The following is a 24,950-nucleotide window of genomic DNA, read 5'->3' on the forward strand; positions in this document are numbered from 1 at the left end:
GGAAGCAGAGGCAGGAGCAGATCCCTGGCTCTCCAATATGAGATGCTGGCATTCCAACTGGCATGGTAGCTGTTTCACCTGCACCCCCTTTCTGTTTTCAAATATGTATCTCACCTTGACTTTGTCCTGTTGTGTTTTCTGCTTAGGTACATTACCCTGCAGTTGGGTTTGCTTTGCTTAACTTGCTTCTCGCTGCCTAGTTTTGCTCTCTGTAAAAACGAGGACACATACTAATAGAAGCTACATCAGGGCTATTGGGGGAATAAATGTTTTCTGCTCATATTCTGTGGCATATGGTATTTATTAACATTATTGTTATTATTTATTACTTTAACTACTATTGTTTTTCTTTTTTTTATGGATTAGGTAGCCCAGATTTTCTTGTTTGAATTTTAATGTAACTCTCTATGTCATAGTCATCCTATCAAGTTCAACTCACTTATTCTCTTCTATAGTTAGCTGTGCCATGGTGTTTTTTTTTTTTTTTACAAATTCACATGCAAATTCATTTTTGTACCCAAATAGGGAACCACTTTTTCTATTTTAAGTCTGAAGTTGAAATTTTAAAAATCTGTTTAATCTGGAATTGTAATATTGGAGATATTCTAAGATGCCCAAGATTCGTAATAATGCAATGGACTTACTTCTGAGCATCTCCTCGCCTTCCCCCTCAAGAGTGGGAGGACCCAATTCCTCCCCTAACTCATGCACACCCAGAGGCTCAGTTTTGTATCCATTGCTGGGCTAACTCTGGTGTTGATAGTTGACATATCAAGGCAGGTAAACAAACCACCTCAAACTCAACTTTTCTGATAAAGTCTATCATCTGGTGACCTTGTCATAAGGACTGTGCTGTCATCTTGCTTCTAGAGTTATCTGACTGCCTTCCAGCCCCAGGCCAAGACCAGGAGGTAGAGGCCTTAGGCCTTGTGTTGACCTCTAATTTTGTGCTAGTCTACATGTTCTGACCTCATTCTTTCATCAAGTGAGGGCCACCATGCTTGTGCCATAAACCAACTATGAATCTTAAGATTCAAAAAAAGCTCTGAAAGCCATAGAGTCCATTTCCCTCCCATATGAGTTCCCTTTACTGTATTTCAATTGCACATTTTATAAGCCTCTGCTGGAATAACACCCAACAGGAAATTCATAAATGTCAAAGGCAGCCCATCCTCGTATACTGTCACCATGATACAAGTTTCAAGTAAAACCATCACCTGATCCTGGAGTCTTCACTCAATCCAGTTCCACTGAGACGAGTCTTATTAGTCCCTGTACTGGACACTCCTGCAGATATTTGTAAACCACTGTTGTGCCTCCTCAGAACCCCTTCTGTAGAATTAGTGGTCTTAGCTTCCACCTCACTTCTTAATGCTTTGTGACTCAATTTCATGCCTCTTTATCCAGCTTGGTAATATATCTATGAATCATTGTCTCCAAAGCATTCCATATTTCTAAGATGTTTAAAACACAACCTGTAAGGCATAATATGATTACCAGATAGCATTACCTCCTCTATCCTGGATTCTAGAGTTCTATTAATGTCTAAGAGTATATTCGTTTTTTTTGCAACTATAGCAAAGTGAGCTGTTTGCCAAAATTTGAAGATTTTTCATATACACTGCCGTTAACTTTTCTTCATCTTCAATCCACACTCATTTTGTAATTGTACCTGAAATCCCCTACCACATGTGAAACTTTATTGGTTAACAAACATCATTTTGTTAATGTCAGTTCAGGGTTGCTTCCACATGAAATATTTTTGGGTTTTGTTTCTCTAAGGTGACATATCAGGTGTGCCTTTCCTTACTGTAGCTCCCACAGTCTGAAGTTTGACCTGATTGTTCTAGTGTGCCAATGATGATATGCTAAGATGGCATTAAAGACAGAGCCTTCTGTCACCCCAGTGCAAACTTCTCTTCGATCAGCATTCTGTACATGGTGGACCCAGTAAGAAGGGCACTTTGCGTTGTGTGTCTCATGCAGTACGTATTTCTTGTCAAATAAAGCGTTCTTCAAATTTTGAGTCAAGAAGATGTTACTAAATGTGCCTAAGGAAAAATGGGTGCTATATTTAGAAAAGTTTGGGAGATGTTGGATACTACATCCTCTTCTTGGAGAGAATCACAATGCATGTTACCATGTATATTACTCTTCAAAATCCTGAAAAAAGTGTATTTTATTTAACTCATGTTTTCCAAGTGTATTTGTGTGTACTTCCTGCATACCTAGAATATCCTATGGAAGTCTGCTTTCTGCTGATACCAATTTGGGAAATACTATACTCCATGCATGGGCAAAACACGATAGCCTGTCAAGTGTCTCGCTGAGATGTAGACCCATATGTCCTCAGCAGTTTCCTTGTCTCCCACTCCAGTCATTTTATCAAAAGAGAAAATGAGTTAGGTCTGGCTTGAATTGTTCATCGCAAATCCGCGCTGGCTCCATACCGATCCCGTTTGATTTTCTCAACTCCTGCCTTGCCCAGAATCAACACAAAACTTAACATGGAGTTTAATTAATGAAATTCATCTTCATCTTTTAAGTACGTTAAGTCGGTATTAGCTTATCCCTCTTTCCTAATGCCTTTTCTTTTCTCTAAATTTCCCCGGTGCAAATTCCAATGAGGATCAACAACTTCATTTTCTGAGTTTTTGCTGAAGCCTGTGAGAACCTTCACCTGGTCAGAAGCACTTAAGTTGTCCAACAACACGGGCTGCTGTTTCAGCATGATCCCACTGAACTCTGGTCTTGAGGTGCACTCTTGCCTTGGTGGGCTCACTCGCACTTCGCTTGACGGAAGACACACATGCCGCAGGAGGTGACATCTGTACTTTCTGTTCTTTCTTCACTTTAAGTGTTCCCTAACCACGTTTCTATTCCTTTCAGTCATTACTTAGTTTTAAAAGTTTTCCTTTTAAAATGTTATTTGAAAAGCAGACAGACAGGGAAAGTGAGACACAGAGCGAGACCCTCCATCCACTGACTGACTTCTCAAATGACTAGTGCTGAACTAGGAGCATGGAACGTAAACCAGGTCTTCCACGTGGGTGGGGGAGACCCAGATACTAAGTCCTCATCTGCTCCCTCCCGGGGTGCACCTAGCAGGCAGCTACACCACAAGTAGAGTGGAGACTCTACATAGGCACTCGAGGTGGGAGGCAGGTGTCCCAAGTGCATTTTAACCACTGTGCCCAGAAGTCCACCGCCTCATTGACTTGTAGGCTGACTGACACTATCCTTTCAGTATGACAGCAACTGTCTGTGGCTCACCTGTGTTTGATTGCTTTGTCTTCTTTCTCTTCCTCGGTGGGACTGACTGACATTGCGTTGTCAAAATTTTATGCCCAGCTGGCACCATGGCTCACTAGGCTAATCCTCTGCCTGCAGTGCCAGCACTCTGGGTTCTAGTCCCAGTTGGGGTGCCGGTTCTGTCCCAGTTGCTCTTCTTCCAGTCCAGCTCTCTGCTGTGGCCCAGGAAGGCAGTGGAGGATGGCCCAAGTGCTTGGGCCCTGCACCTGCGTGGGAGACCAGGAGAAGCACCTGGCTCCTGGCTTCGGATCGGCGCAGTGTGCCGGCCGTAGCAGACACTTGAGGGGTGAACCAACAGAAGGAAGACCTTTCTCTCTGTCTCTCTCTCTCACTGTCTAACTCTGCCTGTCAAAAAAAAATTTTTTATGCCCGTGAGCCTTTCTTGCCTTCTGAGACAATACCTTTCACAGACTTTCCAAGGAATCCTACTACACTCATGTTTTTGAAATCTATTTTCTTAGTGCTCTGTTACTGTCCACAACATACTCTGTGATGGAAACAGAGCCCCTCACTCCCCATCCCACTTCACTTCTTCAGCTCTGCTGCATTTAGTGCTGTCTGCTTCATTACTTCTTCCTTCAGGAGATGAAGTGATGGGCTGGGCCAATCAAGAACCACCTGAACAGCAGAAAGTGGCTTTTCTCATTGACGTCGGTAGAAGAAATCCTCCAGCAATTGCCCAGCAAACATCTGTTCTTGTCAGACAGTCTTATGCTTTATCTTAGCATAGAGTGTGAAAAAGGTGTGGGTGCTGTGAGGGAAATGCAATTAAAGGAGGCACATAAATAAGTAAAATTAATTAAAACAGGTTTGTTGTGATAATTAGCTTGGTTTACAATAGGGTTTTCAGATGTAAACAGGGTTTAGAACGCTTTAGGGCAATACCTTTATTTCTAACTATAGCTCTGGAGGAGTTGTGTAAATATATTACAATGGATGAGTTGTACTAATCAATTTTTTGCTATAAATTATGTAGTTTTGGAAAAGGACAAGGATGCATTTAATTTACAAGTTACATGCGTTCTTGTTCTCATTGAACATCCAGTGAGCAACAGTGGTTGATGATTTAGCCAAGGAGAGCCACAGGGGCTGCCTCATGCTACCAGGAGCCAGTCAGGTGGCTCAGTTAAATAGCAGAGGCTATGAGACCCTCCCTCTAGTGCTGTGTGATGTCGGTGATAGGGAGGGCAGCAGAGCAAGTGTCACAATGTAAATAAGATAAAGTTCTCCAAAACTTTGCTATTAACATAACAGCTTTATTTTTTCTACCATTGATCCCTTATTTTGAAGTACTGTAGTTGGCACAACTGCTGTTAAAATTATTATTTGTCTCTTATAATTTTTAGTATTAGAAAGTGTCACTCAAAAATTGTGACCAGTGTTGATTGATGGCTCACTCAGCTAATCTACTTCTCACCAGAAATAATTAAATTGGTGTTTTATTTAGCTTTTCAGTTTTATCATGAGTAAACTAATCAAGCTGTTTCAATTTATGAGTTATTACAGCAAGTTCATGGGCTCTCAAAACCACGTAGACTGAAGGGCCTTCATTGTGGTGCAGTGGGGCGAACCTCTGCTTGTGGTGCCGGCACCTATATCAGAGGACTGGTTCGAGTCCAGGCTGAACTATCCAGCTCCCTGCCAATGTGCCAGGAAAGGCAGTGAAGGGTGGCCAAAGTGCTTGGGCCTTGGCATTTTGAGCTCCTGGCTCGGCCACTTGGGGAGTGAACCAGTAGATGGAAGATCTGTCTTTATCTCCCTGTCACTCTGCCTTTCAGAGAAATAAGTTTTTTTTTTTTTTAAGACCCTCCCTAGACGGAAAGGATGGTATTTCTTTGTTCACTTGATATTCAACATTCTTCTCATGGTGCACACTGTATCTGCCATCAGTGATTTTTAGCAGTTTTTTCTCCCAACCCGTAATAATGGAAGGGGAATTTGGAAAACTGAAAGCAGATGATGAAAAAGCTTCACTGTTGCAGACAGGCCTGGGCTCCTCCCCGGGAGCTCTGACTACTTAGCATTTCCACATGGAGCTTTGCACGGGCTCCTCTCCACGTGCAAGTACTAAAGAGAGAACCATGCTAACCAAACGCAGTGGGGGGAAGAAGACGGCACGAGAAGCCTGGCACTGGAGTGGCCGTCGTCACCGAATGGGACTAAGTAAGTGACTTTGTCTACCTCATCTGGGACAGGCTCCCTGTGCCTGGGTGTCACCCAGCAGTGATCAAGGTAGGTCAATAATGGTGTTTTTTTTAAGCGAGTTGGGCAGGAAAACCCATTTATTTGATAAAACAGTTTTAGGCCGAGCTGCCATTATTTATCCTATTTTTAAAAGTAGTTATTTTATTGGTGTGTAATTATCCAGCTTGTAGTTAATAATTTAATTTCTAGAAGTAATTGGTCTAAGACTACTGTCGGAATTCCTGCCATTTATCAAGTATCTGTTATGTGTGAGGTGTGCCACGAACATTTTTCTCGTCTTTCCAAGCACAGGGCAAGGCGGTTTTTAATGGAACCCCATTAACTATGTGTAATTTGTAATTGTTAGCTAAAAATAAAAATTATAGCTAGAAAACAGTTTCAAAAGCTCCAGAAACGTGCCTGATGTCATCTTGCCAGAAAGGTTGGATCTTACCTTGAGCCATAACTCTTTTTCTTTGAGCTGGTATTTTGGTCTCTGTTTGCGTGTAGCTCTGAATCTCAGTAAGGTTCTTGGTAAACCGTAAGTGTAATCTCTTTGATATAGATCACTGGAAGTCCCCTGAGAGGTTTTTCAACTCTTTGGATAGCTCTTTGAAACTTTCAAGTACTGGCTATCTCTAGGAGTTGACCAAAAATACCACTGGGTTTATGAATTTTGATTGTAGAACTAAAATACTTGGGGGAAGACTTTAGAAAAGGAATTAACATTGACCTGAAAAGGCAGTAGTAAAAACATTTTTTTAAAAAATACTTCCTGGTCTAAAACGCACACTGGGAAGTAGAACATCCAGCACCAATTATTTTAGTGGAATATAAATGTCACTGACACAAGCCATCAAAATAACTCAGAGACCACCCTGGTTCTCCTGGAGCTGGTGTCTCGGGCTGGTGGTTTCCATCGGAACCACCAAGGGTACCTCCTAAAAATACAAAGACCCAGGCCCTGTCCTCCTCCCAAGGCAGCCTGTCTAGCCTTTACGAGGTCTGCAGGTGAAGTTTGTATTCACCCAGGAGGAAGGAAGCACTGTGCTAGGCAGCAGTGCGGGGCTGACTTCCTTCTCTCTGCTGCTGCTGTTGACAGAACATGGATTCCCTGTTGTGTAATCTGCCATAGATTCCTTGTTGTGTAATCTGCCATAACAGTATACTTAAAAAAGTAGGTGAGCAAATAAATACTCATAGAGGGAAGACAGACACATTTCCCCAAAGTAACCAATCATGGCTGTTTGCTGTGAACATCATGAACAAAAAAATGGGACGAAACATCTGGTCAACAAGTATTCAGTGATTTGCTATCTGTTACATAATAGTCACTGGGAATTTGAACTTAAAACGTTACCTAAACATAGGGCTAACTCTGAAGTAACCGGAAGACCCTGTGAAAACAATGCTGAAACAAGCGCCATCTGGGATTACTGTTGAGAAACCATAAATAGTGTCATTCAGTTGAAAACATTCTTGATCTGTAATGAATAATTGCGTATCACAATACAAGGTTTAGATTTTTTTCCACCGAGCTTTCAAATCCCTTTGAAATGTCTTTAGCTGTGATGTGTTCAGGATACAGGCCAGGATCTATCCTAGAAGGCACTTACCACATTCTCTTGATAAGTAACTCTGGATTAAGAGTGAAAGGGGCAAAAAGGAAGGACTGAGGAGATAAATGGGAGACACAGGGGGCGGCCTTTGTTTTGAGAACATTGGGACTGATCTGTGTATCTTGAGTGCTTGTGTTTTTAGCAGGGTCAGAGTAGGCAGGAAAAAGAAATCGCCCTTATTAGAGGACCTTGACTCAGATTTTGAACGTCCCCTACTATGTCCTGTATTCAGGCGACTCTGCATATTCGGTTGTGAGAGAGATACAGGTGCCCCTAATGAGATGTTGTTTATTCCTTCGTGCTGATGCCTTAATTGCCTTTATAGTACCTGAGGATCTCCACTTGATGAGCTGGATAGCACCTCCCTCCATCAAGCTGGACATGACAGATGCTGACTTTACTAAAAGTCCCACCAAATACATACCACTGTCGCCATCCAGCAGAAAGCTGACGAAAAGAAGAAATGGGCCAGGTTCTGAGAGAGGTGGTGACAGGGATGGTAAATGGACTTCTAAATAATGCAGTGTCCTGGTCCAGTGCCTGGTGCAGGTGATGGCTGATGGTGACGGCATGCATAGGGACCTCATTGTTAGGTGGCCTTGAGGGTGGCTGAGCAGCAGAGAGATGGCAGCTCAGGCTGAGCATGGAGAAGGTCCGCTCTGCCCTGGGTCCCTGCAGCAGCCTGTGGTGTGGACCCCTGAGGCACCCGTGGGTATTTCCAGCGGTAGCGGTGACTTCAAGGTTTGGGGATCTGCTTCTGATAGGTAGGCTTCCAGACTTGATTGGTGTTCTTATCTCTGAATGCCCAGTATCCTTAAAATACTCCCTTCTACTAAAATGTCCAGGTTAGTTTCTGATGCTTGCAAATAGGGCATCTAAAAAAAGACAATAGTTTTACAAGTTTTCTTGGAATAATGAACAGAACTCACATCTTAGGTGTTGTTGGTTACCTTTAGAAAACAAAGCTTTCCAATTTGAAAACAGGACAACTTGTAGGACAAGTTTGAGACGTAAATTTCTGTTTTTGTAGCTCACGAGCTTTCCAGAAGGCCAATGTTTGCATTTGCATTGTACTGCTGGCACAGAATCTATTTCCTGTTCTAATGAACACACAGGACACAGAGCAAGCACGAGAACAGAGGAGCTGGGAGCTGAACAGGCTGTTTGTCTGCTGGTCCCATTTCAGACGCTGAGTGATGAGAAGGGCTGGGAGATTGTCTTTCGGATCAGACATGTTAGTACTGGGACTTGAGGTCTCTTGAAATTCTGAAAGGATATTGTCTTCTGTGAGCGTTGTGCCTACCCCCATCTATGGCATTTCTTATACAATCATGTTCATGGTGTACACCTATACTCCGTGGTGGTGTGCCTCATGCAGATAGGTGCCCCAGAGCAGTTCTACAAGGAGCCAGGACTTCCAGGTGGGGAACCCTTGAGTACTTGGCTTAATTTAAGGACAAAATACAGAATGTTTGGAAAAAAACAGACATTTCATCCTTAAGCTGATAGTTTGCTATTGGGAAAATACTATTAAACCCAATTGCACAATTAATTATGGAAACATAAGTTCTATAAGAAATTAAGTGAACTATAATATAACAGAAGTACCTGATCTGATTGGGAGATAGGGGTAATAAAAAAAGCACTTTGTTGAGGAAGCAAAACTGCAGCCACACATCGAAAGAATATGGATTATCAGGTAGGCTCAGGTTAAAGTGGGTGGGTTGGGCCAGCATAGAGTTTAGGGAGAAGCTTGGGGAATGTCTGTCCCCAGCAGGAAGGAAGTGACTTGAGAAAACTGCAAGTTTGGGCTAGTATTTGGAGAGATTATTTAAGAGGTGAAATGGACAACTCCTAATGACCGGGTGGTATGGCAGGTGGAGGTGATGACCATGTCATGTGTCTAGCTCTCTATGTACAGTTGGGGAAGGACTTCGCACCACCACCATTGAGATTGTGTGGTACTGTTCTATTGCCCATTGGCAGTGGAAATAACTCCAGTAGCTTTGTTGTACTTGGTGGTATCACCAAAAGAGCAGCAGATTTATAGTCCAAGAAATGCGTTTCATAATACCACTCTGTTAATAACTAGTCTAGAAAGTCTCTTAAGTACTTGGTATAGATGTGGTTTTATCATATGCAGAATATTTGATACTTACTTGAAAGTAAGGGTTACAGAGAGAGGGAGAGGCAGACAGAGGTCCTCTGTATGCTGATTAATTCCCTAAATGGCTACCATATCTAGGGCTTACCTGGGGCTTCATCTGGGTCTCCCACAAGGATGGCAAGGGCCCAAGCACTTGATTTACCAGGCCATTAGTGGGGAGCTGGATCAGAAGTGGGGCAGCTGAGATGTGAACCGGCACCCATAGGGGATGCTGGCATCACAGTTGGAAGCTTTACCTGCAACATCAACCTGTAGTTCTCAGTTTTTAAGGTAATTTCTGTTGGTCTAATGAGATAAAAATTACTGTTTTATTAAATTTTAATTTACTTTAACACATCAATAGTAATATAATTAGTCAAGCTGCAACTGTATTATTGAATCCTTCCCCACAAATGCCATCTCTAATTTTGCATTAAAGCTTGTAAATTCTACCTAGAAACTATGTCTTCATTTTTAAAAATCCATCCTTGTTTGTTGCTGCTACTATTTCCCTAGTCTAAGTCACTATTCATTCTTCATAAGAATACTATTATTTTATTCTCAACCCTTTTCTCGTTTTTGCCTTCCTCATGACCGGTTCTCCATGCAGTAGGCAGAGAGACCTTTTAAAAACATACATCAGAGGTCCAGCACTGTGGCGTAGTAGGTAAAGCTGCTGCAGTGGCCCCAGCATCCCGTATGGGCACCAGTTCACGTCCTGGCTACTCCGCATCTGATCCAGCTCTCTGCTATGGCATGGGAAAGCAGCGGAAGATGGCCGAAGTGCTTGGGCTCCTGCACCCGCATGGGAGACCCAGAAGAAGCTCCTGGTTTCGGGTTGGCTCAGTCCTGGCCGCCAGAGGATGGAAGACTTCTTTATCTCTTTGCTTTCTCTCTCTGTGTCTTTAACTCTGTTTGCAAATAAAATGAATAAATCATGTGATTGCAATGCCCACAATCCTTTACTGACTTCTGTCACTCTGGGAATATTTGACCTTCCTATACTTCACTGAAAAGCCCTCCTTGGTCTGCCTGCCTCTTCGCCATTGCCGATCACTCCTCTGAGCCATAGTGGTCCCAGCTATGCTCTCTTTCTTTCTTGTCCAGGAACATGACTATCTTTTTCATGCCCTAGAAGCCCATTGCTTCTGTGTGAAAGGTGCTTTCATGGATGATAGCAGGGCTGGGTTCTCCTTGTTGCTCAGTTCCTGTTTGAGATGTTTCTTCACCTAGACCTCTGCTGAGTATACAACCTAGTGACCACCTGGTAACTGCTAATTGCATTACCCTGCTTTAAATCTCTGAGTGTTTACCATCCTGCACTACATGGGTTGTTACCTACCATTAGAAAGTACATATTCTGTACTTTGGAAATTTATATTCATTAAATAAAAGTTAAAAAAATAAAATAAAATTAAAAAAATTATCACACACACACACACACACACAAAAGAAAAGTACACTCAGTGAGAGAAGGGACTTTGGGTGTCATCCTGTCTCCAGTGCAACTATCCTGAAACAAATCAACTAAGACATCGTTCCATGGACAGTGGATAAAGGAAAGGAGGTACTAAAATGTGATGGAGTATCATTGAGCCTAGAAGAGAATGAGATCCTGTCATTTGTGACAAAGTGGACAGAAGGACATTGTGTTAGGTAGAATTTCCAGACATGGAAATACAAATATCACATATTCTCTGAGCTTAGGATAGTGGTTAGTGTGTGTGTGGGGGGTATGTTAGGGGATAGAAGGAGTTTGAATTACAGGTACCAAATACAGTTGGATAGAAAACATACTCTGTTGGATAGCATAGTGTGGAAGCTATAGTTTACAGTGTTCTATTAGATTTTTGTGAAGAAATGATAGAGAGGAGAGCTTGCAGGGGCCAAAGAAGTGGCAAGGAAATGGATATTTTCATTTTCTCATTGACCATTACACATTGTTTTCATGTATTGAAATGCCACACTGTACCCTAAAAATACATAAATTCTACATCTCAAAAATAAAAATTTTGATTTATTAGTTTCTCAGGAAATACAACTGGAAGCAAGACATGGTTCTTAGAGTTGATTTTACAGTGCAGCAAAATGCAGAGATGGACACAGAGTGATCTCCCCTCTACTGGCTTGCTCTGCAAATATTCGTGCAATAGCTGGAGCTGGGCCAGGCTGAAACTAGGATCCCAGAAGACAATCTTGGTCTCCCATGTAGGTGGCAGGGACCCAGGTTCTTAGCCATTACCTGCTGCTTCCTGGGGTACATTAGCAGGAAGCTTGAGTCCCATGTCGCTGCTTAACTCCTGGACCTGTTTATATGTTGTTTATATTAAATACACAATCCATTTCTTTGGAGAATGGTGGGTCAGCTATGAAAAATGATATAAACTTAACACAGCAATGAAAATCTGATTGGACGCACATGAATAGTCTGTGTTCCCAAAGTGTTAATACTGTTGCTGTGTTATACATTTGAATGCACAACAATTTTGGCAGCTTGTCAAATATTTTTCAGATGTTTAATGGAATATTAGAGCAACATAATCTAGAAGCTCTTTAAGGGATTCTGAACAGGGCTCAGGAAAGTTAGAACACTTAATTTGTCTTCCAGTTTCTCTATTTGTAAAGAATACATGAGAGGACTCCAAAAAGTTGATGGAAAATGGAATTAAAAGATTGTGTAAAACATTTTGAAATGCATGCATAGTTTTTTGGTGACATGCGTTTTCCATGTACTTTGTCAGATCCTTTGTAATGTAGTAGAAATGATTCATTTTTAGGCATACTGGAGGCAGCCAGTCAGTTTCTCCCCATCTCATAGTTACTACCTAGAAATTGCGGAGGATCCTTGAAAATCTGTTTGCTCAGCTGGGGAGACTTTTTTTTACTGCAGTACTGTTCTAAGGGCTGGTTGACAGTTCAGGAGCAGGAGAGGGTATCGTAAGGTCTTATTTTTCTTAATGTTATTTCCGTACCAGCCTTCCAGAATGTCTGACTCGACTACCATCAGAATCATTCCTTTGGGTTAAGAGGCTATCTCCAGGGAAACGTGTTGAAAATGAACTCCTTGCCTCAATCACACACGAGCACCAGTTAGCACATCTGCACTGACTGTATTATTAGACTTCCAGTTGCTTTTTGGAAGGAAACTTGAGCTGAGGGAATGGAGTATGTTGTACTTAATTTCTTCTTTCCGTATTCCCATCAACACTTGAAGCAGTTAGAGTACTTCAATACTCAAAACCTCTGTTTCGCCATAGATAGGAAAAAAAAAAAAAATGAACAGCTCTTCTTTTAAGGAACTTCTTTGGGTGTAGCAAGATTGATGAATACATAAAGGTTATTTCAAAGGCAAAATAAAGAGTTGAGATTACGAAGGTAGGAGCAGCTAATGTTGACTGGAATGCTGGAAACAGCTTTTTCAAGATGTTGGCATTGCGTTGGGGATTGAGTCAGACTTTGAAGAAAGATTCCAAAAGACAAAGGTAGGATGAGAGAGGGTAAATGCAAGAAAGGAGAGAATGTCTTAAACTGAGCACAGCATAAGCAAAAAGGAATTCTGGAGACAGAATTTGGGAAATCCTGGGGAGAGTGAATTGTTTCTGATGACTTTTCCCAAATATTTGAGGTCTGATTAATGTGCAGTAAATTTTACATATTTTGGAAGTGTGGCTAGGTATTTGTAGACACTTAAGTCACTACCAAAGTCAAGATAGTGAGCACATCTACCCCCCAAAAGTTGCTCTTTGTCTCTTGTTAGGATTCCTACTCCTTTAGGGAACCACTGATTTGCTTTTTGTCACTGTAGAGTTGCTTGAATTTTTTAGAAATTTAATAAAATGGAGTCACGCAGCAAACTTTTTTTACTTAGCATAGTAAAGCTGTATGGGCATTCATGCAAATGTTTATCTGGAGGAATGCCCATTTCTCTTGGCGTGAATATTTGGAGGTGAGATGGCCGAATTTTGTGGCAGGTGTTAAGCTTAACCTTTTGAGAAACTGCTAAACTGTTTTCAAGAATGCTTGCATCATTTTGCTTTCCCACAAATATAGGAGTTCTTCCACATCTTTGTCAACACTTGGTATAGTCAGGCTTTTAAATTTTAGCCATTGTGATGTGTGGTGGTATTTAATTGGGGTTTTAATCTGCATTTCTCTAAGAGATTTACTATTATGTATTTTATTTGGTGATGTGCCTGAATTTTTTGCTCATTTTTGAGAAAAATATCTCACTGTGTAGAGAAACATAAAAGATATCAATCCTCTTAAGAAAACATTTGAAGGGTATAATACATTTGGTTACCTATAAATAAATAGTGTATAGCAGAGTTCTACAGCTTATTTATTTCGATTAGCATATTTTATGTCCAGTGCTAATTCACTTTTCAATTTGGCCTCTCTCATACTCTGGCTTCTGGAAATCATAATTCCATTCCTTGAGCTTGTGAATTTGACTATTTTAGATATTACATATAAATGAAATCATGCAGTATTTATGTGGCTAGCTTATTTCACTTACTTTAATGCCCTCAAGTTTCATGTATGCTGCTGCAAATTGTAGAATTCCCTTGTCAAACTCTGAATAACATTTTACTACATGTACATGTCACATTTTAATAATCAATTCATCATTTGGGCTGTTTGTGGGTGTTGGTTATTGTGAATTACACTGCAGTGACCATAGGAATGCTAACATATCTTTGATACCTGTTTTTTTTTAAAGATTTGTTTGAATGACAGAGAGAGAGGTAGAGACAGAGAGAGGTCTTCCATCTGCTGGTTCACTCCCAGATGGCCACAATGGCCATAGCTGCACCTATCCAAAGCCAGGAGACGGGAGCTTCTTCTAGATCTCCCACATGGGTGAAGGGGCCCAAGGACTTGGGCCATCTATACTGCTTTCCCAGGCCATAGCAGAGAGCTGGATGGGAAGGGGAGCAGCCAGGACTTGAACTGGCACCCATATGGGATGCTGGCATTGCAAGCCTGGCTTCAGGCCAGGGCTTTAACCCTCTATGTCACAGCGCTGGCCCCTGATAGCCCGATTTTAATTCTTTTGGATAAAAACCCAGAACTGGGATTGAGGATCATAACAGATTTATTTTGAATTTTTTGAGGAACCTCCATATTGTTTATCATAGTGCCCATACGATATGCATTTCCACCTGCACTAGGCTTGGATTCCAGTTTTCCTATATCTTTGCCAATACTTGTGGTCAGAGTCATCTTTCTTGCCATGCGAGGATATCTCATTGTTGTTCTGATCTGCATTTCTCTGGGCATTAGTGACACTGAGCATTTTTTCAAAGATCTGTCAGGTTTCTGTGTCTTTTCAAGAGAAATACCTATTCGAATCTGCCATTTTTTAATCGAGTTACTAGTTTTTTAACTATTGAGTTGTAGAAACTCTTCATACATTGTTGATATTAACCTTTTATCAGATAATTTTGCAGATATTATCTCCTATTTTTTTAGATTGCCTTCTTACCCAATTGATTGTTTCCTTTGTGTAAAAGATTTTCAATGTGATTAATCCTAATTATTATTTTTTTATTTTGTTGCTTATACTTGTGTTGTCATAGCTTTTTCTCCTCCATTTTACTGCCTCAGGTTTACGTTTAGGTCTTTAACCTATTCTGAGTGTGTGTGTGTGTGTGTGTGTGAGTGATAGAGAGGTGTCCAGTTTCATTTTGTATTTGTACAGATCCAGTTTTCTCAACCTCATTCGTTAGACACTATGCTTCCCCCATTGTGTATTTTTATCAGCTTGATGAAAGATCAATTAACTATATACGTGTAGGCTTATTTCTAAATTGTGCCATTTGAAGAATCAATAATTTTTTAAAACTTGAGAGGCTGAGAGACAGACAGCCAGATAAAAAGAAACAGCTTCTCTCCACTGGCTCACTCCTCCAATGCCCACGATGAACTGCGCTTGGCTGTCCAAAGCCTGGAACATAAGTCCAGGTGTCTGGTGTGAGTGTCAGAATCCCAATTACTTGAGCCATCACTGCTGCCTCCCAGGGGTCACATTAACCAGAAGCTGGAGTCAGAATGCAGAACCAAGAATTGAACCCAGAATCTCCAGTGTGGTATGTGGGCATCCCAACTGCAAGGTTAAATGCCTGGTTGTTTTTAATTGGATTGTTTTGTTTTCCTTTTGAGCAATTCGCAGAGTTCTTTGGATGGAAATCCTCCGTTGGCTATGGAACTCAATGTTTTCTCCCAAGATGTGATTTTATTCATTCTTAGAACAGTGTCTTGTGAGGTAAAAATTCTTAATTTTGATAAATTCCATATGATTAATTTTTATTTTCATATATAGTAATATTCATGTAAGTATTTTTATATCTAAGATCTTTGTCGAATTCAAGTTCACAAGATTTCTAATGTTTTAAAAAATGCTTTTGTTTATTTGAAAGTTATAGAGAGTGGGAAATAGAAATCTCCCATCAGCATTCCTCACTCCCCAGATGGCCACAAAGGACAGGGCTGGACCAGGCTCAAACCCGGATCCAGGACTTTCATCTAGGTCTCTGGTGTGGGTGACTGGAGGCCAAGCACTTGGGCTGTCCTGCCACTGTGTTTTCCTAGGACATTGGCAGGGAGCTGGATCAGAAGTGGAGCAGCGGGATATATATGAGCATCTGTAGAAGATGCCGGTGTTGCAGGCCACCTGCTAACCCACTGTTCTGCAACATAGGCTCCAAGATTTCCACTTTGTGTAAAATTTGAGGTTATGGGTTGAAGTTCATTTCTTTGGAGGTTTAGTTTTTGAAAACTAGCATTTGTTGAAAAGGCTATCCTTTCTTGACTGAATTGTCTTTGATCCCTTCAAAAATTAGTTGTCTGTCCATGGGTATAAGTAATTGTGGTTTTTCTGTTTCACTATTCTGTTTAAATATCTTCAGTCAGTTCTATTTAAATATCTTCAGTCAGTAAAGATAATTCTGTGTTTGCTTAAGAAATAAGATACCATGAATTTGTCAATTTCATTCTGTGTTTTCAAGTTATTTTGGTTATTCTAGGCACTTCAAATTTTTAGAATGAGTTTGTCAATTTCTTCATGAAAGCTTGCTGAAATTTTTAGTTGGGTTAGAATAGAGTAGGTGGAACAATTGAGTGTCTGACAAATGGAGAAAGCACATGATCTGTGTATTCAGGTCTTCTCTAGGTTAGTGTAGCAATGTTATCCTGAAATAATGGAAATTTTATAGATACTGACAGATTTATTCCTAAGTATTTAATGAGTTTTGATGCTATTGCAAATTATAGTCTGTTTGACTTTTTGATTGTTCATTGGTGCTATGTATAAATAGAGCTTTTTATTTTATCTTCAAACTTTAACAGTTATTAATAACTATTTTATATTTAATCTCATTTTCTGCATAGCTTACCATGTTATTTGTGAACAGACAGTTTTAGTAATTTTGGTCAAACACTGAATACAGTATATATACTAAGAAAGGTATATCAGTGTACAGATAAATGAGGGATTTTTTTGATCATCCAATTAGACTCAAAACCAACACCCAAGTTAAGAATGAATCATTGGGGCTGGCATTGTGGTGTAGTAGGCTAAGCCTCCACTTGTGGTGCCGGCATCCTATATGGGTGCTGGTTCGTGTCCCAGCTGCTGCTCTTGTAATCCAGCTTTCTGCTTGTGGCCTGGGAAAGCAGTAGGAGATGGCCCAAGTGCTTGAGCCCCGCATCCACCTGGGAGACGTGAATGAAACTCCAAGTTCCTGGCTTCAGCCTAGCCTAGCCCAGACCATTGCTGACTCTGGGGAGTGAACCAGCACATGGAAGGCCTTTCTCTCTGTCTCTCCCTCTGTAACTCTGTCTCTGAAACAAATAAAATCGTAACAAAAATAAAGCATTTCTAGTACTCCAAGAGTCCTCACTATTCCCCCCCATTTGTTTTCTTTTTTAACATGTGAAATAAGAGTATAATGGCATTTACATGGTATGATTCAATGAAGCATTTTTAAAAACACTGAATGATAAGACATTCATACAATTTTTATTCACTGTATGTTAACTACCACAAATAGGAGAGAACATAAGATATTTTCTTTTTTGTGTCTGGCTGATTTCACTGAGCATAATGCACTCTTGTTGCATCCATTTTTGTGGCAAATCCTAGCATTTCATTATTTTTATGTCTGAGTAATATTCCATCATATGTGTGTGTCATATTTTCTTTACCAAATCTTCACTTAATGGGCATCTAGTTTGACTCCATATCCTTCTTATTGTGATTGAGTTACTATAAATATGGGAGTCCAGGTAACTCTTGCTTAAGTTAATCTCATTTCTTTTGGCTATATTCCTAGGAGTGGGATAGCTGAGTCATAGAGTAGACCTATTTTTAGTTCACTGAGGAATTGCCATACTTTGCTCTATGACTGTTGTAGCAGTTAGTTTTTCCAGAGATAATGTAGTAGGGTAACTTTTTCTGTACATTTTTGTCATCATTTGTCATTTTTTGATTTTTAGATGATAGCCGCCCTCACTGGGGTGAGGTGAAACCTCATTGTGATTTTTATTGGTATTTCTTTGATGGCTAGTGATAGTGAGCACTTTTTCATGTGTCTATTGGCCATCTGCCTGTTCATATTAATTGCCTGTTCCTTAACTGGACTTATTTTTTGTTTGTTTGTTTCTTGAGCTAGTTAGATACTCTGAAGTTAATCCTCTACTGTATGCATAGTTTGCCAATGTTTCCTCCAATTCTATCAGTTGTCTCTTAACCTTGTTGAGTGCTTTGTAGTGCAGAAGCTTCTTAGCTTGATATAATCCCATTTGTCTATTTTTGCTTTTATTGCCTGTACTTCTTGGATCTTAACCAAGAAATCTTTGGCTAGGCCAATGTCGTACAGCATTTCACATTTTTCTCTTGTAATTTGATGGTTTCAGGTCTTCAGTTTAGTTCCTTGATCCATTGTGAGTTGACTTTCGTGTAGGGTGTAAGGTAAGAATCTTTTTTTTTTTCCAAACTTACGCTTGTGGAATCAGTTTTCCTACACCATTTATTGAAGGGACTTTGCTTTCTCCAGGGAATGATTTTTAGCCCATTTGTCAAAAAGTAGCTGGTTGTAGACATGTGGACTAATTTCTGGAGTTTATATTCAATTCTATTGGTCTACATGTCTATTTTGGATACAATACCAGGCTGTTTTGATTATAACTGCACTGTAGTATGTCTTGAAATCTGATATGCTGTGTTTTACTGTATAAAACTGCTTTGACTAGAGTCTTTGGTGTATCTATGTAAATGTCAGGATTATTTATTCCTAGGTCTGTAAAGTATGCCCTTTAAATTTTGATTGGGAACAGTGAATCTATAAATTGTTTTGGATACTATGGATATTTTGACATTAATTCTTGATGTGCAGGTTCATTGAAAAATCTTGTTTGTTTTTTTGTTCTATTTCTGTCATTAATGTTTTGTAATTTTCACTGTAGAGATCTTTGACATCCTTGGTTAAATTTAACTCCAATTAAAGTTCTTTTTCAGCTGGAGCATTGTTTATGTAAAGAATGTTACTGATTTTTTTTGTGTATTGATTTTATATTCTGCAACTTTGCCAAATTTTCCCGAGTTCTAATAGTCTATTGTCAGAGGGTGGCTTAACCCATTACACCACAATGCAGGCCTGGTAACCTTTCCTCTTAGCACTTCTTTTTTGTATTGCTTAAACTTTGATATGTTTTGTTTATATTTTGATTCGTTTCAAGGAATAAACATTCCTTGATAGTCTTTTTGATTTCTTCGATTACCCACTGTTCATTCAAGGGAGTTTTGTTCAGTCTCTACTTTGTTTTTGTTGTTAATTTCGTTTCTTGCATTGTAGTCAGAAAAGATACATGATAGGATTTCACTGTCTGAAAATTTGTTGACTTGTTTAATTGCCTAATAAGGTCTATCCTTGAGAACATTGCATGTTCTGATGAAAAGAATGTGTATTCTGTAGCTGTGGGATGATATCTATTATGTGGATATCTAGTAGGTCTGTTGCTGTGGATTCGTTCTGAGAGAAGTGCAGTGGGGGCAAGAGGTGCAGAATCAAGACACAGACACTGGGAGTCAGGTGAAAGCCAGCTAGAGGCGAGCAATTGAAGACTCGTTTATTTCAGTTGGTGAAGCAGCTTATATGGCCGAGGCAGTCAATCCTGTCAAGAGGCGGTTTATGCCATAACCAATCACTGCCTGTTGCCAGGCAGGCTCCTTTGCCATGTGGGTTCTGAAGCCATTTCCTGAGTAACTGATGCTTGCTCACCAGCGCCATCTTGGCATGGCCTTCTCATTCCACCACTTTGGTCCATTTGGTCCATAGCAGAGATCAGCTCTCTGTGTCTTTATTGATTTTCTGTCAGGTTGATCTGTCCATTGATGAAAGTGGGATGTTCAAGTACTTCATTATTAATGTATTGGAGCTTAGCTCTCATTTTCGATACACTAACATTTGATTTATAAAAATTGGTTCTTTTTACATTGGGTACATATATATTTACTGTAGTCACATCTTCCTGTTAAATTGGTCCTGTAGTCATTACATAATGCCCATATTTGTCTCTGAAGTTTTGTCTTCAAGTGCATTTTTCCTGATGTTAGCATGACTACACTTGATTATTTTTCAATTCCATCTACATGGAATATCTTATTCCATCCTTTCATTTTGAGTCTGTGTATCTTCACTGATGAAGTGTGTGACTTGTAGGTAGCATATAGATGGATCTTAGTATTCTTATGCATCCAGCCTGTTACTTTTAACTGGAGAATTTAGTCTGTATAAATTCAGAGTTAATACTATTTTTAAGATTATTTATAAATAATGATTTGATCCTGCCATTTACCTATAATATTTCTATTACTTGTTTTGAATCACCCCTGTTTTTTGACTAGGAGGTTTTTCACATTTGCATTCTTTCATGGTGCTGATTGTCTCTGTTTCTGAGTACAGTATATTCTTAAATATCATTTGTAAGCCTGGCTGGGAGATAAAAAATTCTTTTAATTTTTGCTTGTCTTGCAAGGTCTTCATTTCACCTTCTTTGGTGAATACTTTATTGGGTAAAGTATGCTGGGTTAGAATTTTTCTTTTTTATGAACTTGGACTATATCTCTCCATTTATATCCTGACCTGTGTGGTTTATGTTGAGTATTTTTTTTGTCAATCCAGTGGGAGTTCTTTTCAAAGATGTTTTTTATAAATTTTAGGATATTCTCCTTACGTTTGAGTTTTGAACATTTGTCTGTGCTGTATCATGATGAAGATCTTTTCTGACCATGCCTATTTAGGGTTCTGTGTGTTTCCTGTATTGGAATGTCCTTATCTTCATCTAAATTGGAAGCTTTTCTGCTGTTACTTCACTGAATAAGTTTTCTAAGCCATTCTTCTTCTCCATATCCTCAGGAACTGCTACAACGCATAGATAGATTTGGTCATTTGATGGTATCCCATATATTCCAAACACTATGTTGGTCTATATATTTTTGGTCTATATATTTTTGTTTTTGTGTGACAGATAATTCAAAAACCCTGTCTTTTAGATTGGATATTCCTCCTTCAACCTCACCAATTCTATTGTGAAGGCATTCACTGTTATTTTTTTTTTTTTTTGACTTATGACTTAATTTCTATTAGTTCTATTTGCATTTCTTCAGTATCTATCTTTTGGCTGAAGTTTTTGTTCATGTCATGTACTGACTTCTAATTTCATTTAACGATTTCTCTGTACTTTTAAATAACCTTACAATATTAGGGCCCAGTCATGTGTGAGCACAGAGGAAATACCTTGTGAAAACAAGGAAGAGACCACCATCTATAAATCAAGGAGAGTGCCGTGCAGAGGGAACCCACCATGCTGAGATCTTGATCTTGGCCTTCCAGGCTCCAGAAGCATTAGAAAATTAATTTCTGTTTAAGCAGCTTGGTCTGTAGTGTGTTGTCATGGCTGCCTCAGCAAATACAATCATGTTAGCTGTAGGTTCCAGGTAAATGCCCATTGTTAGGTTAGGAAATTCTGTTCTGTTCCTGGTTGGCTTAGAGACTTGATCCAGAAAATATATATATATATATATATGTATATATACACATAGATACACATATATGATTTGTAAATGAATATATTTTCTGAATATACTGAGGTCATATGGCTTTTGTATTTCATTTTGTTTAAATGGTGAATCAAATGAGTTACAACGATGATTTAAACACTGTCATGTGCAGAAATTAACAATAATTTTCAGTTCCTTCTATGGCATATATATGAAGCAAAATCTTAATTAGCCACAATTTGGCCTAGTAAGTTGGTGAAACTCTCTGTGGGGTTTGATGAACTAGAAAGGAAGCTGTGAGATTGGATGATAAAGAGTTATACTCATTGATTGCAATACAAACCTTCAATTAATTTAAACTCTTAAATTTAGCTTTAATATTTTTTTTTAAAATATTGACTTTTATTTATTTGAAAGGCAGAAGGAGAGGGGGAGGAAAAGAAGTTTGTTCTATGTACCAGATTGCTCCCCAGATGCCTACAACATCCAGGCCTGTGTCAGGCAAAGCCTGGAGCCCTGAATTCAACTCTTTGAGGAGAGGGGGACCCAAGCATTTGAGCCCACACTTAGCTTTATAATAGAGAGAGAGGGCCGGCGCCGTGGCTCACTTGGTTAATCCTCCGCCTGCGGCGCTGGCATCCCATATGGGTGCTGGGTTCTAGTCCTGGTTGCTCCTCTTCCAGTCCAGCTCTCTGCTGTGGCCTGGGAAAGCAGTAGAAGATGGCCCAAGTGCTTGGGCCCCTGCACCCACATGGGAGACCAGGAAGAAGCTCCTGGCTTCGGATCGGCGTAGCGCTGGCTGTAGTGGCCATTTGGGGAGTGAACCAATGGAAGGAAGACCTTTCTCTCTCTCTCTCTCTTTCTCTCTCTCTCTCTCTCACTGTCTATAACTCTACCTGTCAAAAAAAAAAAAAAAAAAAAGATGGGCTTCTAATAATAATGGCGGCACAGTTTACACATACAATAGTGAGAGAATAATAGGAAAATGAAGGATGTGGCAAAAACAAACCAAATACGTAACATAGGGGCTGGAATTCAGTTTGCTTGTTGTTCAGTTTCTTAGACATGTCTGTATTCATAATGGGGGTATGAGGAATGCATGGTTGTGTTGCTGACATTTAAGGTACCTTTGGAAGGCGCCTTTGGTCTCCTACCAACACACCTGGAATGAGTTGGTAGCAGTTTACTCCTTTGGTTTTGCTTGGCATCTTTTGAAGTTCGAGTTCTTTTACAGAGCCAGCACTTTGCGCTGCTTAAAGTTAGCTGACAATTTCAGTTGATTGACTTTTCCTCGGGGCCATTTGGCTGAAATCAGAACTGAGAAGCTAAGAAGTTTGAATGAAGGAAGGAGAATTGTGAAGCACACAGTAATCCAATCACGACACTTCCTAGATGGGGCTTGGTGATGGGCAACGTTGAGGCTGAAGGGGTAAGGGCCAGGAGATGGTGGGAGGGAGAAAATGGCTCATTTCTAGAAAGGAGTTGAACAGGCTGTGGGAGATGATAGAATGCAATAAAACACATACACATAAGCGTTTTTACTTGGCAGGGTTGCGTCTGGACAGAAGAATCAACAACGCAGGGCCTTTACAGGGGAGAGGGAACAAAGTAGAGGTCGGACATGGAGGAGAAGCAGCAGCGAGAGAGGGGAATAAGGCTGAGTGCCGAGAGCTGTTGGAGTGCGCTGCTGGCAGGTAAGCAGGGGTGTGCTGAGGGGAGCCACAGAGCAGCAGAAAGAAGGAACTGGATTAAAGCGGCTTTTCCCCTCATCACCTCCCTCCCACCCGCAGCCGTCCCATCTCCCATTCCCTCTCCCATCCCATTCTTCATCAAGATTCATTTTCAATTATCTTTATATACGGAAGATCAATTTAGGAGGTTATGGGGTGAAAAACTGCTATAATCCAAAAGTTGTACTTTGGAAATTTATATTTATTATAAAAGCTTTAAAAAAGGTGAAACAGAAGTATATGCCATTCTTAAACAAATCTCAGGGGCCCACGCTGTGGCACAGTGGGTTAAAGCCCTGGCCTGAAGCACTGGCATCCCATATGGGCGCCGGTTCTAGTTCCAGCTGCTCTTCCTCCAATCCAGCTCTCTGCTGTGGCCTGGGAAAGCAGTAGAAGATGGCCCAAGTCCTTGGGCCCCTGCACCCACGTGGGAGACCTAGAAGAAGCTCCTGGCTCCTGGCTTCGAATTTGAGCGGCTCTGGCCATTGCGGCCAACTGGCGAGTGAACCAGCAGATGGAAGACCTCTCTCTGCCTCTCCTTCTCTCTCTGTGTGTAACTCTTTCAAGTAAATAAATAAATCTTTAAAAAGAAAAAAAAGTGGGAATTGGTAAGGAAGGCCCTAGAAAGAAGAGACAAATGAACAGTATTATTATTATTATTATTATTATATACAGATTTATTTATTGTAAAGTCAGAGATAGAGAGAAAGAGAGAGAGGTCTTCTATCTGTTGGTTCACTCTGCAATTGGCCACAATGGCCAGAGTTGCACCGATCTGAAGCCAGGAGCTTCTTCTGGGTCTCCCACATGTATGCAGGAGCCCAAGAACTTGGGCCATCTTCCACTGCTTTCCTATACCACAACAGAGAGCTGGATCGGAAGTGGAGCAGTCGCGACTCGAACTGACGGCCACATGGCATGCCAGCACTGCAGATGGCGGCTTTACCTGCTACACCACAGCACCAGCCCCCATTTTATTATGTTGAAGTTAACTGGATCTTCCCATAAAGAACTTACTTACAAAACAAGATAGGGGGCCAGCAGCGTGGCTAGTAGGCTAACCCTCCGCCTTGCGCGCCGGCACACCGGGTTCTAGTCCCAGTCGGGGCGCCGGATTCTGTCCCGGTTGCCCCTCTTCCAGGCCAACTCTCTGCTATGGCCAGGGAGTGCAGTGGAGGATGGCCCAAGTCCTTGGACCCTGCACCCCATGGGAGACCAGGAGAAGCACCTGGCTCCTGCCATCGGATCAGCGCAGTGCGCCAGCCGCAGCGCACCAGCCTTGGTGGCCATTGGAGGGTGAACCAACGGCAAAGGAAGACCTTTCTCTCTGTCTCTCTCTCTCACTGTCCACTCTGCCTGTCCAAAAAAAAAAAAAAAAAAGATTATTTTCTGTGTTTTGTGTTTAAAAGGATTAAAATAGGCATGAGCTTATAGGAATCTTGTGTAACACTTAAGGAACAAAAAAAAAAAAACCTAATCCCTGTGGATTATATTAGTTGAAGATATATTCATACAGGATCACCTTTAACCCTTTACTGATACTATTGTGAAACATCAGTACAGTGAGACAGGATAGTGATGTACAATAAGAGCAAGAGCACAGAGCCGTGTAATCAGGGTTCAAGTTCTGGTTCCACCTCTGATTACTTAAGTGACTTTTTGGGTAATAGAAAGTTTTTTGTAGGGAGATTGTTTGAGTTAAACAAGCAAAATACTTAGCACAGTGCCTTTCACATATGAACACTTAACAAATATCAAATATTAGGTATTTTTATTAAAGTTTGCCTATATGATAATTTTATGAACATACACAAAATAAATGAGTATGTATGTATATATGCAAGTATATATGGAAATACACTAGTATACAATTTCATGCAAACTGAGAAGAAAAGGTG

The 24,950-nt window shown here is 40.5% G+C and overlaps 1 protein-coding gene across 17 annotated transcripts in view; it reads left to right on the forward strand.

The window, feature by feature from the left end:
- The first annotated feature begins 4,408 nt into the window (after positions 1-4,408).
- Positions 4,409-24,950, forward strand: part of LOC149124742 (uncharacterized) — a 395,906-nt gene continuing 375,364 nt past the window's right edge. For 7 of the 17 annotated variants that reach the window (XR_016213567.1, XM_089304659.1, XM_089304658.1 and 4 more), the window contains exons 1-3: positions 4,409-4,521; positions 5,295-5,475; positions 22,872-23,016. Coding sequence is in view for 6 of the 17 variants with exons in the window: in XM_089304659.1 (XP_089160785.1) it covers positions 5,343-5,475; positions 22,872-23,016 (278 nt within the window). In the remaining 11 variants the exon portion in view is untranslated. Of the gene's footprint in view, positions 4,522-5,294; positions 5,545-9,871; positions 10,220-15,423; positions 15,527-18,177; positions 18,233-22,556; positions 22,752-22,871; positions 23,017-23,416; positions 23,623-24,950 lie in introns of those variants that run through there. The other 10 variants (XR_016213577.1, XR_016213576.1, XR_016213571.1 and 7 more) reach the window with 9 other exon arrangements.

This window comes from Oryctolagus cuniculus, chromosome 9, assembly GCF_051225735.1.
Source record: "Oryctolagus cuniculus isolate XC-2025 breed Fujian yellow rabbit chromosome 9, ASM5122573v1, whole genome shotgun sequence".
Lineage (NCBI taxonomy): Eukaryota > Metazoa > Chordata > Mammalia > Lagomorpha > Leporidae > Oryctolagus > Oryctolagus cuniculus.